The 18,614-nt window shown below is 39.5% G+C and overlaps 1 protein-coding gene across 1 annotated transcript in view; it reads left to right on the top strand.

Annotated features, from left to right (window-relative positions):
• The window catches only part of cers3a (ceramide synthase 3a), a 36,015-nt gene extending 27,443 nt beyond the window's left edge, over window positions 1-8,572 (top strand). The window contains exons 5-11 of the mRNA XM_034680628.1: window positions 161-218; window positions 339-389; window positions 2,104-2,196; window positions 2,661-2,789; window positions 3,160-3,266; window positions 5,793-5,946; window positions 8,153-8,572. Of these exons, the coding sequence (XP_034536519.1) occupies window positions 161-218; window positions 339-389; window positions 2,104-2,196; window positions 2,661-2,789; window positions 3,160-3,266; window positions 5,793-5,946; window positions 8,153-8,338 (778 nt within the window). The 3' untranslated portion in view covers window positions 8,339-8,572. The remainder of the gene's footprint in view (window positions 1-160; window positions 219-338; window positions 390-2,103; window positions 2,197-2,660; window positions 2,790-3,159; window positions 3,267-5,792; window positions 5,947-8,152) is intronic.
• The last annotated feature ends 10,042 nt before the right edge of the window (window positions 8,573-18,614 follow it).

Here is an 18,614-nt window from a genome sequence, read left to right as displayed (position 1 = left end):
TTCTCTCTCTCTCTCTCTCTCTCTCTCTCTCTCTCTCTCTCTCTCTCTCTCTCTCTCTCTCTCTCTCTCTCTCTGCGTGTGTGTATGATGATCATTATAATGAATAACCTCCTATGGCTTTAAGGCTTTAATCTGCATGTCTCCCCTCTGCTCTGTACAGCTGGAGGTTTGTCTTCTACTTGCTGGCGTTCATCGGTGGAGTCGTAGCATTGTATGATGTGAGTACTTTGATGAACTGAGCTGAATAGCTGTGTTTTTATTACCCTCTGGAAATGTCTCTTTTTTAAATGATATCCATTAAACATTCAGACATTGGAGCATGTTTTCTGTTTTTGCAGAAAGAATGGTTTTATGACACGAGGGAAGTTTGGAACGGGTTTCCAAAGCAGGTTTGTGTGTTCTCTATTCATTCTATTGCTACACCAACATTTAGTTTAATCTGCAAAGTCTTTAAAAAATATATAACACAGTTTTGATGTGACTCTTAAAGACTATTGGTTGAATTTGACCTGTTCTTCACTGTTGTATGGACCTTATAATTAAACTTCAGTCTTGGGTAACTCAGACAGCCTTAGAGGAGAAGTTGGTCATTAAGTTAACCTTTTTACAATCTTAAACTCATGATGTGGTTTTAGGAAGTAAATGTACTTACAGACTGTATTTACCATACAAATTTAAACACTATTTTTGAGTATTTACATTTTACAGTACTTTATATTTATACCTTGTAGTTATATTAAAACCCATCAATCCAGTCAAAAGGACAAACCATGTGACAAATTTCTACATCCTTTACATGAACTTGTTTTAGATAGATCTGAGATGTTTTTCAGATTGTTGTTTTAAGGTTAGTTAGTTAGTTAGTTATTCAGTCTATCAGAGTTGTAAGTTCCTCTGGTGGGCTGCATATTTGTGTAAATGGAGCTTTCATAATGGAGCTGAATTATGTTCAACACAAACCTATGATGTCATTCAGCTAAATGCACTGTTGTGGGATTATATATGATCCCTTAGCTTAATCATCAGTCCACACTTTGTCTGAGAAATGTAGCCGAGGGAGATGACATCTTCAGGGGAACAATAGATGCTGAAGATCCTCCCAGATAAAGAGATTAGGACAAAGAGCTCGGCCTGAAGGGACAAACCTGAGGTTCTATGAGCTTCCTCTTACAAAGCTATCTCTGTCTCTGTCTCTATCTCTGTCTCTATCTCTGTCTCTGTCTGTCTGTGTCTGTGTCTCTGTGTGTCTGTGTCTGTGTCTGTGTCTCTGTGTGTCTGTGTCTGTGTCTGTGTCTCTGTCTATGTGTGTGTGTGTGTCTGTGTCTCTGTGTGTCTGTGTCTGTGTCTCTGTGTGTCTGTGTCTGTGTGTCTGTGTCTGTGTCTGTGTCTCTGTGTGTCTGTGTCTGTGTGTCTGTGTCTGTGTCTCTGTCTGTGTCTCTGTGTGTCTGTGTCTGTGTCTGTGTCTCTGTGTGTCTGTGTCTGTGTCTCTGTGTGTCTGTGTCTCTGTGTGTCTGTGTCTCTGTCTGTGTCTCTGTGTGTCTGTGTCTGTGTGTCTGTGTCTGTGTCTGTGTCTCTGTGTGTCTCTGTCTGTGTCTCTGTGTGTCTGTGTCTGTGTGTCTGTGTCTGTGTCTCTGTGTGTCTGTGTCTGTGTCTGTGTCTGTGTCTCTGTGTGTCTCTGTCTGTGTCTCTGTGTGTCTGTGTCTGTGTGTCTGTGTCTGTGTCTCTGTGTGTCTGTGTCTTTGTCTCTTTGTGTCTGTGTCTCTGTGTGTCTGTATCTGTGTGTGTGTCTGTGTCTGTGTCTCTATGTGTCTGTATCTGCGTGTCTGTGTCTGTGTCTGTGTCTCTGTGTGTCTGTGTCTGTGTCTGTCTGTGTCTGTCTGTGTCTGTGTGTCTGTGTCTGTGTCTGTGTCTCTGTGTCTCTGTGTGTCTGTGTCTGTGTCTGTGTTTGTGTCTGTGTCTCTGTGTGTCTGTGTCTCTGTCTGTGTCTCTGTCTGTGTGTGTGTCTGTGTCTGTGTCTCTGTCTCTGCCTGTGTCTGTGTCTGTGTCTCTGTCTGTGTCTGTGTCTGTGTCTGTGTCTGTGTCTGTGTCTCTGTCTCTGTGCAGACCATGCTGGAGTCTCAGTACTGGTATTACATCCTGGAGATGAGCTTCTACGGCGCTCTGCTCTTCCGCGTTGCCTTCGATGTGAAGAGAAAGGTGAGTACAGGTTGTTTGCTTCGCCACCCACCACCAACACCTCCACCCTCCTCCTTCATTTTGGAGCCAAAATGATCAGTCCAAACTACATGACTGAGTGCACCTTCAAAGTCTTACCAAACCAAACATCCAAAAGTTTCCTGTGCATGTCCATTACGCAGACCTTTGTTGTATTTGGAGCATCTGAGTTGAGACAGGTGTCAAAACCTGGTGGTATACGGAGATAGTACAACATTCCAGCTCCCCTGAGGATGAGCCCTTGGTCTCCAAACCTTTCCTCTAGCTCCACCCTCAGGACAAATACCTCAAAAACCAGAAACTTCTTTTTGGTGTACTGAACAGTTCTGGCTCATGTAATTAACGTCATATTCTTTATCTGTGACTTAAACTGTGGTAATGATTGTAGGTGTTTTTTAACTGATGTACGATATGTACAGTATATAGCCTTTGTTTTTCTTCTTCAGGACTTTAAGGAGCAAATCATCCACCACCTGGCCACACTGGTCCTCTTATCATTTTCCTGGTGTGTGAACTACATCCGCATCGGGACTCTTGTCATGCTGGTCCATGACGCATCTGATGTTTTACTGGAGGTCAGTCACAAACAGCAGTGCCGAACATGGCCTGTTCCCTCAGAGCATATAGAAACAGCATGTTCCTACAAAGCCCTCTTCTATAGTACCAATGAATGAAAGCTGTATTAGTGACTTTTTGTCCAGATGTCTCTTTAGGGGTGAAAGTATTGTTAAAGGAGTCAGGTGTCTTTAAAGAAAGTGAATTCACTGCTTTGATAGTCTACCTCTGTAAGAAGTCTTATGTGATCTCTTCAGATGCTCAGAATCTGAGCCACATTTAGAACAATGCCGCCCTGATTTAAAGATATGAGAATTCCCTTGATGATGCTTTTTTAGACTCAGTCTTTTTCACTGAATGATTGAAAAATCTATCACTGTTTTCTTTCAGTCTGCCAAATTATTCAACTACGCCAAATGGGAGGGAACCAGCCTCGCTATCTTTGTTGTGTTTTCAGCTGTGTTCATAGTGACACGACTGATCATCTTCCCATTCTGGTAGGTGTTTGAAGTGAGGCGTGTGTGTGTGTGTGTGTGTGTGTGTGTGTGTGTGTGTGTGTGTGTGTGTGTGTGTGTGTGTGTGTGTGTGTGTGTGTGTGTGTGTGTGCATGAGTTAGCTCAAAGTTTGATTGTATTGTCATAGTTTTGTGAGATTTGAAGTTTAGATTCACAGTGAGAACGGCATACAGCAGCATTTAATGATCGCAAGGCAACATTTAACATTTAGATTTAACATTTAACATTTAGATTTAACATTTAACATTTAGATTTAACATTTAACATTTAGATTTAACATTTAGATTTAACATTTAGATTTGACATTTAACATTTAGATTTAACATTCAGATTTAACATTTAACATAACATTTAACATTTAGATTTAACATTTAACATTTAGATTTAAAATTTAACATTTAGATTTAACATTTAGATTAGACATTTAGATTTAAAATGTAAAATTTAGATTTAGCATTTAGATTTAACATTTAGATTTAACATGTAACATAACATTTCACATTTAGATTTAAGATTTAGATTTAACATTTAAGATTTAGATTTAACATTTAAGACTTAGATTTAACATTTAAGATTTAGATTTAACATTTAATATGACATTTAACATTTAGATTTAACATTTAGATTTGACATTTAATATTTAGATTTAACATTAAACATTGAGATTAAACATTTAGATTTAACATTTAGATTTAACATTTAACATTTAGATTTAAAATTTAGATTTGACATTTATATTTAAAATGTAAAATTTAGATTTAGCATTTAGATTTAACATTTAGATTTAACATTTAACATAACATTTAACATTTAGATTTAACAGTTAACATTTAAGATTTAGATTTACCATTTAAGATTTAGATTTACCATTTAAGATTTAGATTTAACATTTAATATGACATTTAACATTTAGATTTAACATTTCATATTTAGATTTAACATTAAACATTTAGATTAAACATTTAGATTTAACATTTAGATTTAACATTTAACATTTAGATTTAACATTTAGATTTAACATTTAACATTTAGATTTAACATTTATATTTAACATTTAACATTTAGATTTAACATTTAACATTAAGCTTTAAATATAAGATTTGGATTTAACAGTGATTTTAACTTAGATTATAATAACAAAATTAAATGTGAAAAAGACCACAAATATTGCATTAAATGGGATTTAAAAAATGACTTTCACACTACATTTTTATGACATTTAAGAGCTAAATTTTGAGAATTGTTGCCAGTTGTTTCAGTGTGCACAATTTTACAAATTGCAGATTATTGTGATTCTGTTACTGATTAATGTCTGTCCAAATCAGTATAAACAGAGTAAACACAGACACAACAACTTTGATCAACACAGACACTTAGCTGGATCAAAATCTGAGAGCTTGAAGAGGAACACCTTCGTGTGGTTTTCTTGCTTGAAGCGGGGTACGCATTTTAAATAGTGGGGCCAGTTTGAGGCCTGATTCTGCTCTTCTGACTAAAGTGAGCAGAGGCCAGATGTTTTGTTGGTACTAAAGATCATCCGGTCAGATCTTCTTGTGGTGTGCGGTATCTTTAGAGTGAATCTGAAATCGTAAACATTGCACATGCTCAGTACTTACGATCAGTTGTCTGGGAGAAATCTGAGGACTGCCAAGCATGCACTTTGTGGTGCGTGGAACATTTACATCCCGTGTTTGCACCGTCTACAAGACTTTATTCATAGTTTCTCCTCTTTCTTTATGGATTTTCAGTAAAGAGTGTCAGGGCCAATCCCGTCATGCCATGTGTTTGACTAGAGTGCAAGCCCAAAACAGAGCTTCCTGTTAACTTCTCATTCTTTACCCTCTAAAAAATTAAAACCAATAAGTAATATCTGTCCTTATAACACAGTACAATGAAACTACTCAATGTAATATGTTAAAGGCCTCTTTCAGTCTGTTTTAAACAAACCTAACATCACTAACATGAAGCTAGTATTTTTAGCATTTGTAGTGTTTTTGTAAAGCTCTGTTGATCTGTATGAAAACAAAACAAGCCCTCCTAGCTGTCCTCTCATGCAAATTGGGCTCTATGACTGTTTGCATGCATTTAGATAAGATGACATTCAGCGCAGGCAAAGCTGTTCACAGATGTTAAGCTGAAGAGACGCACACAGGTTGTGAACATGAGAATATGAGGTAACTACAGCTCAGTATTTAAGAGGTAGTTTGTGCCATTGTGGAAATAAACCCACCTTTAATTCTTTTTTTTTTTGGTCTAAGAAATAAAATTGTCAGTCAATAAAATGTGTAAATTAAGTTTAACATGTGATGTTATAATCAGGGTTGAACTTCAGCACATGAAGCCACCACACCGGACCATGATGAAAATGTTATTTCATTTAAAGGACCTTTAGATAGCTCCAGACAGTCACCTTTTCCAATGTTTCCACAGCACATCTTTTCTTCCATTCAAACTCAGTGAGAAGTATTGAAGTGTTTGACCGACTGTTTCTGCTCTGCTGTGTTTCAGGCTGATCCACTGTACCTGGGTCTATCCCATTGACCACTACCCCCCCTTCTTTGGCTACTACTTCTTCAACGTGATGCTGGTGGTCCTCCTCTGTCTGCACATCTTCTGGGCCTACCTCATCCTCGGCATGATGAGAAAGTTTATATTTGGCACAGTAAGTTTGCACAGGGAGAAGTGTATGTTTTCTATAGTGTCATAGGAGGAAGTACCAAAAACTGCAGTGACCTGAGTGTCCACTAGAGGCTGTCCCACAAAGTGAGTCAGTCCCCATTGAGCCCCATGTTAAAATGCCCAGGTTAGGTAGAATTAGGGATGTGGCTGACAAGGATTTGGGATATAGGTTTGCAGAAAAAGGCTCTTTATTTGAATACAAAATAAAAAAGGTAATAACAAAAAAACCACAGCAGCTGGCAGGATAACTACCACAATGTAACAAAAGGAAAAACTCAAACTCGACCTGAAGGAAAAACAAAGAAACAGACTTGACTCTGGAGATGCTGACTGGAGGCACACGACGATCTGGCACAGGACAGGGGAAGACACAGACATTTAAACAGGAGGTAATGGGGCACAGGTGGAAACAATGAGGGGCTGGGACAACAAGAGGAGAGTCGTGACTAAACATTAAAGACAAGACTGAAGTAAAGAGTGCAAACTTAACATAACGGACGAGGCATGACAGTGGCCTCTTTGAGTGACAGGTGGGAGCTGCTGGCTATCTGGATGCAGCTCCTCGTGAGATTCACTTTAGCCTTTAAAAGCCCTAATGCCGAATCCTTCATGCTGACATCCCCAGCACATGCTGGTCTGTGGCCAAAGACAGCACCCAGCATAGCATACAGCTTGGTCATTTTTCCTTTGAGACCATAGACTGTATAAAATATGGACGTAGTATCCCATGGCCGTGGGAAGTAGGGGTGCTGAGGGTGCTGCAGCACCCCCTGTTGGAAAAGGCATCACACAATTTTTTCTGGATGCATAAATAAGTTGAAACAAATACATTAATTAACACACTAAATCAGTTTTTTTTCATTGTATTATTTTCTGAAAATGTAATGTCTGAGGAAGATGTGAGAAATTATTGTAGCAATTTTAAATAATTATTCATTTTAAAATAACCCGATGCATGGGCCCTGTGTGTGTGCCTGATTAAAGACTAAAAGTATTTGGATAAGTTCTGTTCAATGCACTTTACTGTCTTTTGGGTCTGTTTTACCAGGTTTGGCTTGTATGCTCTTTGCTGTACAACGGGGAATGGAAGTTGCAATTTGTGAATTTATAATGAAAAGTTCTCTTGAAAGCTCGTATTCAAACCAGATAAATAAAAATAAAATGTATGTGCACTATAGCCCATCAGGTGCATAAGTAACCTAAATGCAAATGCAAAAAAAAAATTGCACCTCTTACTACAGCACCCCCAACTGAAAGCCACTTCCCACGGCTCTGTAGTATCCGTGACGTCACCCATCTGTTTCTGAAGCACTGTTTTGACACCAGCTTCTTTGAATTGGTGTGTATGTGGTTTCTGGTACTTCCAGAGCCAGACTCAAGTGGATCCTCGATGAACTGCGGCTTTTAGCACTTCCGCATTGGACCCATATTTTAGACCGGAGGTTGCCGCTTGTTTCAGACTCACTTTTATTGTTATCTTTTTCTTTTCTTGTTTGAATTTCTTCACATTTTTATGACACTGGTTCACAGTGTGGAGGATACCCAGTGTAGCTCAATGGCAGGAAGTACTTCAAAATATACTAATGTTGTGCTTTGCTGGTTCAGAATTGCGTTGTATTGCCTTCATCACACAAACACTCCATAAAGCCTGGACCTCATTATTGGTCTGTTGGTCAGTGTTTTTCTCAAATTTGAAGACCTTTAAGAGCTTTTACCCACTAGTATGTACTATAGTTTTACTAACGTTACAGTGGGATTAAAAAATGGCACCTGGTGGTTCTGAAATGGCTCTTCTGTTCACTCACTTACTCACTCACAAGATAACTAGGGGCTTGGATAATGAGTACGCAAATGCAGCGATAGTAATGGTTCCACTTACCTCCAGGTGCTGTTGTTTGCTTTGTTGATTGTGTGAATACTGTTTATGAGGTATTCTTCTGATTGCCACACTGGGACTGGTATCTTCTGTGAATTGTAAGCGCCCTCTGCTGCGCAGAGTCAAGCAGTGCAACCCAGTTTGTGTTAAACTGTATGAAGCGCTGCAGGACAACCTTATATGATGTTGGAGTGTTATTTCTTCTCTGAATTGAATATTAAATACTATGAGTTGATGTGGATTTATTGTTCCTTCATATTGTCTTTCTGTCTTTGCATCTACTGTAACTCTCTCTCTCTCTCCTCCATCACAGCTGACCAGAGATGAAAGGAGCGACGATGAAGAGGAAGACGAGGAGGAGAGCCTTCCATCAGAGAATGAAAGTGAAGAACAGCACAAGCTTGGAAATGGATCAGCAGTGGACGAGAAGGAGGACAAGAACGGCTTCAGCTCTTTGTCTCCACCAGAGACCATCTGCAGGTCAAAGACTGTTTGCTGAGTGCTGCTCAGCCTGATCATTACTAACTCAAACTCTCCCACACCTGACCAGAGGGGTATACTACCAAGCAAGTTCAACAGATACCTTTTCCTGATCCGGTTTCACTGAACCTAACAAAGGACATCATACTAATCCATCACAAGCAGGTTATCAACATGATGAGTCAATCCAGAATTAGCCTGAGCATGTTCACATGAACGGGGCAGAGAAGGCAACATGTGACCAATCACAGACACGGACAGTCTGCCGTCAGCACATCCACATATTTTTTTAAGACTTCGAGCACTGATATTAGAAAGATATGAAGAAGTTAAACACATAATCCAGATTAACTTCAACATGAAGGAAGAACTGAGAGATAAGACTGAAACGCAAGAGTGAATGCGCATATGACGTCTTATTTCTCATCGTTTAGTATGCGTTAGATCTAACTCTGTTTATTCTCTCACAGTGATCTCTCTCTCTCTCTCTGATTTAATCTTGTATAGTGTGTGACAGTTTTAGAGATAATATTTCAGCTGCAGCCCTCACGGTATCGAACTGAGCGCTGTGGAGAAATAAAAACGTTATTCAAAGTGATAAGCATGCACATTTTTTATATTACATGTAGGCTATTAAATGTACAACTTCACCTGACTTACCTGAGTTAGTCTCTGTTTAAGTATGATGTCAGGAAAGATAATCAATAACTGTCATCAGTATTTTATAGGTAAATCATACAGGTAGACAAAGGCTGTTTTCGAAACCGCCTACTATACTAGCAGTACGTACTGATTTGGTCTAAATTCAGTATGTAGTATGTGAACAAGAGCAAAATCTGCAGTACGCCAAAACTACCCAGATGTTGACTGATTTGGGAAAATTTCTCAGTCTGCATCGGACCAGTCTGCCTCTACTGTTTCCCATAATGCACAGCACTCGTTCTGCTTCTTCTTTTTTCTTCTTGTTTTGACGGGGGCACTCAGTTTTTATGTGCTGTGAAAATGATTAAATTCCATATAAACCACTTCTTAACTTTTTAAATCATCAGTGATGCTACAGAAGCAGTTTCTCTATCAGCTTGGCCGTTGTTTACTCCCGCTTTCTGAAACCAGAAATTTCTGGTAAGGAGAATTATGTATATGACAACAATACAACAATGAAAAGATAATGACATAATGAGCCGGATAAAACACACTGGTGTTACACTTTCAGAGACTGTCGGCCTTTTTGCACAATCAGAAAACAAGCCCTGAAGTCGGGGAATCAGCTGTTCAGGAGCAGCTTGTGCCGTGATCCGCTCTCGTGCCACACTGCACAACAAACGACACCTGATAGAGTGGAAACTTCTACATCAGTTGTGCTGCTAAAAATCAAGTCAGAATCAGCGATCTTCACTGTTTTGATCATATCACCAGAGCAACACTCCTATCTAAAGACAACAGCAGCCCACTGAAACACGGCTCAGTCCGTACGCTGATGATGCAGTGGTTTTAAGTCAGAGTTTTTCTATTCTTCATGCGGTCACTTCAGCTGTTTAATCATCACATTTCATTTTACCTTAACTTTCCCCCACAGTGTTTTAGAGGAGAAATCTTGTCCTTTCATTTCCCTATGACTGTGTGGTGCCTTAAGATAGTCGTTAATTTAAACATTGATTTATGTAATTATAACATTTTGATCAGAATTGATTTGCAGCCCGTACTTCCATCTCAGTCATTGTGTACAAACATGAACACCATTGTTTAGTTTTATGCTGATTGTGTTTTCTAATACTTTAATAGTTTAACCTTTTTTAATAACTTTATCCTTTTGACTTTATTGAATAAGAGCTTCAGAGACATCTCTCTGGGCTTTGTTCATACTCATTAAGAATACAAATATTCATTAAGAAGTCCAACATTTCAACTTTAGCTCAATCCTTACAGTGAAAACATGCTCTTACATTAATATCATGTACAATCAATAATAAATCAAATTGTAGGACACATGATTTCCTCTGGTACTATTTGTTGTACTTGTATGACATTTTTACTACTGAAGTATTTTTACAGTTTGGTATTGGTACTTATATTTACTGTAAATAAAGGGTCCGTATATCCCCCACGGTAGTAGTTTCAGTCTTTGTTATACTTGAATCAAACAAACCCGAGACACTGAAGGATATTCACCTGCTGATATGAAGGCTGCTTATGGCTTCAGGGGGAATCTTCTTCAGAAAGGTTTCTGGTGAACTTTAACAGCCACATGTCTGCAGTTTCCTTTCCTCTCATCCTTTAACTTTTCATGATGTCTTTCTCCTCCAAACATCACTAGTTTATTTTCCTGTTTATTCATGTTCAGACGAGTCTCTTTACATTATCTGTCTCTTCTCATGAGTCCAGTGTCACATTAAAATCATGTAGTTGTGTTTGATGGATGATTTTATGAGTCTCTGATATTACAGCTCTAAACTATGAAGATGAATCTTGTGTCATATGTTGCTTTCACTGCAAATACTCAAATCTTACAGGTCTGATTTCTAGTGATAATATCTGAGTACTTTTAATATAAGCCATGTTGACAAGTCCAGAAACAAATTTTGTTTCAGGATAATTAAAACAGGGACTTCAGTGATTTGAATAAGTAAAGAATATCTGTTCAGCAGGAAACATTGATATCTTATCTTGATGAGTTTCTTGAAGTTAATGTTCTGACACTTATTGAGGACATATTTCTAGTTGCACCCATGTCTTGAAAGAAGATTTATCTCTGGACCTGTCACGTGAATGTGAATTATATGAAGTGTGATAAGAAATTTGAAATACCCTCACTAAGGTTTGAAGTTTAAAAAAAAACAACATTAATTGGGTAAAATTGTTTGTGTCATTCAGCTTGTCAAAGTTTAGTTCAACATTTTGTCTTCCCATGATGATATTGTATAATTGCCCTTTATGGTTAGACAGCCTTTTAAAAAAAGTTAATCTAAGAATAAAGAATTTCACATCAAATTGCAATATGTGTTCTTGTTTCTCCTCCATCAAGCACAGTGACATTGAGGTCATGTCTTTACTTGTGTTTAATTGAAGTTTTTCTATCAAATACTTCCTTGACTGTAATCAAATATTAGTCGGCTATTATTTTGACTATTGATAACTTGGTTTTGCCCTGTGATAGGTTGGCGACCTGTCCAGGGTGTACCCTGCCTTCCGCCCGTAGCCAGCTGGGTTAGGCTCCAGCCCCCCGTGACCCCTAATGGGATAAGCGGTCAAGATAATGGATGGATGGATAACTTGGTTTTTAGAGACAGATTAATGTCAGACTTCTCCGTTTCAGTCTGTCCCTGCTGTCCCCTTTCTGAGTCTCCCTGCTCTCTGGTCTGTGTGACTCTAAACAGGACCAACATTTACAAAATGAACATCCTGCCCACACCTCTACCCCTGTCATCTTTACTGTAAATCTTACCGAGGAGTTTAATATTCAGAGATATTTAGTATTCAACATACATTTATTTAGTTTAATGTTGTGGTTTGGCTAAGCACAAAAGCTTCATGGGTAAATTTAGGAAAGTGTTTAGGGTTTAATGTAGCTCTAGTGAAAGTTCAGACAGGAAGACTATGAAAGCAATCACAGCAGTTGTTTAACTCTCCTCTCCCTCGTTCAATAGCTCACCTGCTTCCAGCTGCAGGCTCCGGAGCTGTCATTGGTTAATCAGCGGCGGCTGTCATCCAATAGCTCAGTGGCACGCCCTTATCGTCAGCCTATCAACTTTCTACTGTCTTTTTAAATGTGTCTGTCTCTCCAGCTAGTTCCTTCTTGCATTGATGGTGCGCACCCCTCCACCTCCCCATCTCCACCTGGTCTCTGCAAGTCTTCAATTCCTAGAATTCATCAACCACCACCACCAGAGTCTGGACTCTAGGGGGATTTCTTCTGCTGCCAAATTCACACATCCTACATTCACAACATTATCCCCATAGAGTCCTTACGCCAAAGATCTCTGTCAAGTTTAATTACTCATTAAGTTGTAATGAATAACCTTTGATCTTCAAACTGTGTCTCTCCTGATTGAACTACATCAACGCTACATATAAACAGACCAGTGATTCTCCTCTCCCAAATATTGCCTGCTGCTCTCATATCAACTGACCCTGATTTCACAAGGCTGGCAGGAAAATGTCTGGGGAAAGCTGAGGTCAAGAGTGAACACAGCTTTTTAGGAACTCTATGTCAGATATGTAAACCCCAGACAAAGTGGGTCATCTTAGGGTGGTATGTAAAAGTAACAGATGGGCCTTTTTACACCCATATTTTGCCCTCTACTTTATAAAATCATACACATTGACTGGTGTTAGACAAAAAAAAACATGCACTGATTTATTATTAATTGTGCTTTCATAAGCAGTTTGGGGTTCTGTGTTTCACCCAGGGAGACTTTGACATGAAGAGGACCTGGGAATCAAACCTCCAACCTGCAATTAAGAGAAGACCCACTCTGCCTGTGGGCCACAGCCGCCATCAGGTGTTACTGGACTATAAGGCGATTTCTTCTGCTGCCAAATTCACGCATCCTACACTCTCAAAATGATCCCCATAGAGTCCTTACGCCAAAGATTTCTGTCAAGTTTCATTATTCATTAAGTTGTAATGAATAACCTTTAATCTTTAAACTGTGTCTCTCCTGATTGAAATACGTACAGGAAACAAAGACTTGTTTTGTTGCCGGCATGCAAACGGTTAAACCTCTGGATTATTGCACATGTGTATCTAAAGTTATCTACATCAGGGGTTGCCAAAGTGTGGGTCGGGACACAAATCAGGGGTTGTGAGGTGTCTTCTAGAATGTTTTTTTTTTAATTATCTAAAAATAGTTTATTGCACCCATTAAAGTAAAAAAAAATGACTACAAAAATAGTAGCTAAACTTTAAAAAAAACTTGAAAATAGAAAATGTAATGAGTTTTCTGCCTTTCTTTGTTTCCAGATGACTCCTAAGTTTAGGGTTAGTGAACAGTTCATTATCAAAGCATCAGTAGCAGCAGGTTCATTCATAACAGCACAGGAAACACAGACACATGATCATATAGGTATAGGCTAATTGTCTGCTGATCAGCTAAATGAAGCCACATTAAATCACTTTGAGGGACAGTGGGGGTCACAAGTCTCTGGCACCTATATTGTGGAGGTCCTGGGTTGAAAAGTTTGGGAACCCCTGATCTACATGATCCAGAACCTGGTCTCCTCCTGATGGATCAACATCACTGAAAAGGAGTGTGTTGAACTGTGGATAATCCCCTCTTCCTCCTCTGAATCTCCCCTACCTGTCCCCCTGCTTCCTGTAAAAAAAAAGCTTCTTCTTTGTTTCTGGATGAGCTTTGACGCTCTCTCTTTTTGGGTCACAATTCAACATCACCCACAAGATGGCGCTCCTCACTCTACTCTGCTCTGTGAGTCCAGGAGGCTGCTGTCCACATGTGAAGCAGGAAAATGGGAACAATGTCAGGCTGGGTTTAAAGTTGGCAGTTGAGTGAGTGCGATCAGTAGAGCAGTATGGAGTGATAAAAGGTGAACGTTTATAGAAGTGTTACAGCTGATAAAGCTGGTCAGAGTGCACACTTTGATCAGATTCAATCACTTATGATGTATTCTTTTTTTCTTATCAAAAATATACCATAAAAATAAAACAAACATGGCTTATATGGAAACCATACCTTTATACAGAAGGTAAAACAAAACCACCAAAGTGATATACAAGTTTACATGTGAATGTGCAGAAATGTCGTCAAACCAGATAAAAGAATGTTTGAAAAATGTAATTAAGGAGACTTTGTCACACCAAGAAATGTCTTACCTTGTATTATCATCATATTTATTATCTAAGAGAAGCACTTATTGAAAAACATGAGCAAAAAGTGACTTTATAACATGAAGATATTAAACAAACATATATCTTAGAACCTGAATATGAACAGAAACAAGAACAAAGACAACAAATAATTATCAGAATCAATAAAAACACTTTCAATAGTTATATTTTTAAAAATGTTTACATTTTTTAATTGTCTCTCTGAGGCCACAGATTTGTTTTCGACTGATTTGTAAACTAAACAGTCGCCTGTGTTAGCCGTTTCAATGACATGGAAATGTTAACAGAGAGTCAAAGAGGAAAGTTACTCCACACACCTGAGTGTCACCTGTCAGCTGGAGCAGACTCAGCCAGCATCAGCCATCAGAGGTTTCTCAGATTAAGCTGGTTATAAATTTAGTTTTAGCCAAGCCCTGAGAAGGTTTGATTTCTTCAGCTCTGGTGAGACCAATAAAGAGTAAGAAACCATCTGAAACTGAAAAACATCCAAACTGTGGTTGTGAGACCCAGCGTGAGGCTTGGAGCGGCCGGGCAGATAATAAGCTCTGAGCTGAACACAGCCATGCTCTAACAGCTAAGAAAATCCCTTCCCCTGGTCTCTATAAAGAGCCATCTGTGTTCACTTCAACTTCCACAGATTCCCCCTGAGCTCTGTGAGCTGAAAGCGAACATCGCCCACATCATCCCACCAACATGGAGCTGTGTTGGCTTTAATGAATTATCATAGCAGAGAGTCATTCATCTAATATGAGAAAGGTTTCACCCCGCTGCAGTGCATAGACTCAAAATGCTGGTGCATTTTACAAGAGAGAGAGATGATCTCCAAACCCTTCTGCTTCTGAGCAGACAGTATCTGTTTCTGTGCAGTCCAGCTTAAAACTTGAGAAGCGCCTGTGTGTTCAGATTGAAAGAGGTGACATTTACCCCCCTCAGATTTATCTACAAAATAACCATCTATAGAGCTTCTACCTGCTGCCACACCCTCAGTCAGCTGCTTCCAATGACATGTTCTCATCCTAGGCTGTCAAATACAGATGTTTTTACCACTCAAGTCTTCTAACACCTGATGGCGGCTGTGGCCCAGAGGCAGAGTGGGTCTTCTCTTAATTGCAGGTTGGAGGTTTGATTCCCAGGTCCTCTTCATGTCAAAGTCTCCCTGGGTGAAACACAGAACCCCAAACTGCTTATGAAAGCACAATTAATAATAAATCAGTGCATGATTTTTTTTTGTCTAACACCAGTCAATGTGTATGACTTTATAAAGTAGAGGGCAAAATATGGGTGTAAAAAGGCCCATCTGTTACTTTTACATACCACCCTAAGATGACCCTCTTTGTCTGTGGTTTACATTTCTGACAGAGAGTTTCTAAAAAGCTGTGTTCACTTTTGACCTCAGCTTTCCCCAGACATTTTCCTGCCAGCCTTGTGAAATCAGGGTTAGTTGATATGAGAGCAGCAGCCAATATTTGGGAGAGGAGAATCACTGGTCTGTTTATATGTAGCGTTGATATAATTCAATCAGGAGAGACACAGTTTGAAGATCAAAGGTTATTCATTACAACTTAATGAATAGTAAAACTTCTTTGGCGTAAGGAATCTATGGGGATAATGTTGTGAATGTAGGATGTGTGAATTTGGCAGCAGAAGGAATCCCCCTGGAGACAGGACTCTAGTGGTGGTGGTTGATGAATTCTAGGAATTGAAGACTTGCAGAGACCAGGTGGAGATGAGGAGGTGAAGGGGTGCGCAACATCAATGCAAGAAGGAACCAGCTGGAGAGAGAGACACATTTAAAAAGACAGCAGAAAGTTGATAGGCTGATGATAAGGGCGTGCCACTGAACTATTGGATGACAGCCGCCGCTGATTAACCAATGACAGCTCCGGAGCGTGCAGCTGGAAGTGGGTGAGCTATTGAACGAGGGAGAGGAGAGTTAAACAACTGCTGTGATCGATTTATAGTCTTCCTGTCTGAACTTTCACTAGAGCTACATTTGTAAAAACTGTCATCATAGTGAAGGTCTCTGTTGCCTTGTCTGTCAAGGTAAACATTGCACTGTGGATTTCACAGACTGACTTTGATGTCATTCCTGCCCCTGAGACTCATCGTCTGTGCTCATCTTCACTCTTCAGGTGCATCCAGGGGCGCACCCAGGAACTCTGGGGGTCATGACACACCGCAGCCTGATCAAACCCCTCTCAACACTACAACCACACCTCCATTACACTTACCCATTACAAGCATTAAACAGCTACAACTTTGTGTTATAACCTGAAACTGGGGCTCAATAAACAAATCAATAATATATCATCTGCTTGCTGGCTCTCTTTTCAATTCTTTTTCACATCATTCAGAGAGACTGACTTGTTGCTGCCGCTTCACTCACTTTTCTCAGATGACTGTGGTCAGATGAATGTTATTGCTGGGTGGACCTGAAGTTTAGCATTGTTTTGTTTTAAGTATGTTGGTTTATTTAGACATTATACTTGTGACAGAAAAAGCTGCAAACCAGAACTATATTTTCACCCAATGCCGTCAAAGGCCCCTTCATCCATTAGGCCCCTGGGTAGTCAGTCCCTACTACGTGTAAGTGTAACTGTGAGAGATAACTCTGTTACAGTTCCTCACATGATACATAAACTGTGAGGTGACAGGGTGGTCCTTGGTAAAAGCAAACAAGATCAAGACCTCTGTCTTTTTATGTCCATAAACATCTCCTCGGTATACATCTCTTGCCCCAAACCTACCTTCAGTTGGACAGTGGGAAGTTTGTCAGTCAACAGCTCAGCCTTAGCCCCCTGCCTTCATCTGCATGTGGAAGATATGAAGGCTAAGTGTTATGCACAAGTTTGCATGATAAGGGGTGGGATTGATTTTGCCATCAGGTGGGCACATGGTAGCTGTTAGCTGGAAGGCTAAAAGATGACGTCAGCTCCATGCTTTTTCTGTTACCAGGTGGACTGAAAGTTAGATTGAGCCAGCATGCCCAACATAGTGACCACCGTCACCGTCGCTTGGCTTTAGAATGTGTCTTCAGAAACAAACAGGTGACATGACTAAGACTACGTCCATGTTTTATACAGTCTCCATCATGTCTCCTTCTGAACAAAGCCTGCCTGTGAGTACTGTCTCCAAAAGTCATTAAATAATCAAACTTGAGCAATAGAAGCAAATCCGTGCTCGTCAGTAAAGAAGTACCTCAACTCAACTCAACTCAACTCAACTTTATTTATAAAGCACTTTAAAACGACCACAGCCGGAACAAAGTGCTGTACATAAATAGACAAACAACGCAGGCATAAAAACAATTAAAACACAGGATAATAAAACAATAAAAACAATAAAACAATAAATAAAAACAAGCCATACAACACCTCAGGGATCTATCAATCAATCAGACTTCATTTATGAAGCGCTTTTCATACAATGACATTGTAACACAAAGTGCTGTACATAAAACCAACTTCAAATAGAATAGATTTTTAAAAAGCCTCACCGTGGGTCTTTGTTTTAGCTTTTGGTACCATTAAAAGTCCACTACCTGAAGACCTGAGGGCTCTCACTGGCTCATATGATAAAAGTAAATCTGATAAATAAGAAGGAGCAAGACCATTAGGAGATTTAAAAACCAATAACATAATCTTAAAATCTATTCTAATCTACTCTGCTGCATTTGTTCACATTGTACAATACAGCTGAGACATTAGTGCTGAATTGCTTTTAATTAACATCCTTTTAATGAATCAAAGTGTACAGTACCATTACTCTGTCATTCCCATAGGATGTAATAAGTTTTAATATGTTTCTAACTCTGGAAGTATGAATATGAGGGCGAGGTTTCTAGTGAACAGGACTTGTTTGTATAAAGTATGTGTCTGTGTTTTTGGGGGGGGGGGGGGCTTGCGGGGGTCAGAAAGTTACAGCAATGGTCAAACAGAAAGGTGTGGGGGAGGGGGTTTCAAAGCTGGTCAACCATCCAACAAGCACTTGTGAAGAAGCATACCGGCAGCTCAACAGACCCCTCTCATCTGGTTTCAGGACATTCACCAGGTTTTGGATCCTGGCTGCAGGGATCAGTCACCAAGAGCGTCAGAAAGTTAGCTCCAACACAGGTTTTAACAAGGAAGTCTGAGCTCATTAGGGCAGAGGTGTTGAGTTTAGTTAGTGCTCTCTGCAAACAAAACAATTTCTCCTCCCAAAAATATGAGATGAGTCTGTCCATGTGGGCCTGGCTTTTTGATTCACTGACATCAAGTTTGAAAACTGGCACCAAAGAATTTTGGATCAATGTAAAGGCTCTCAGTTCACAAAGGTCCACTAAAAGGTTTTTGTTTTATCTACTGTAACTGAGGATGAGTCTTTTTTTTACATCACTCTATCCAAGCTTCAGGGACTATGTGGATAAAACTTCAGTTTTCAGAATATGGGAATCACCCTCAATCACCCCCCACCT

Source organism: Notolabrus celidotus, chromosome 3, assembly GCF_009762535.1.
Source record: "Notolabrus celidotus isolate fNotCel1 chromosome 3, fNotCel1.pri, whole genome shotgun sequence".
Lineage (NCBI taxonomy): Eukaryota > Metazoa > Chordata > Actinopteri > Labriformes > Labridae > Notolabrus > Notolabrus celidotus.
The sequence above is the reverse complement of the archived record's forward strand: the minus strand, read 5'-3'. Positions and strand labels throughout refer to the sequence as shown.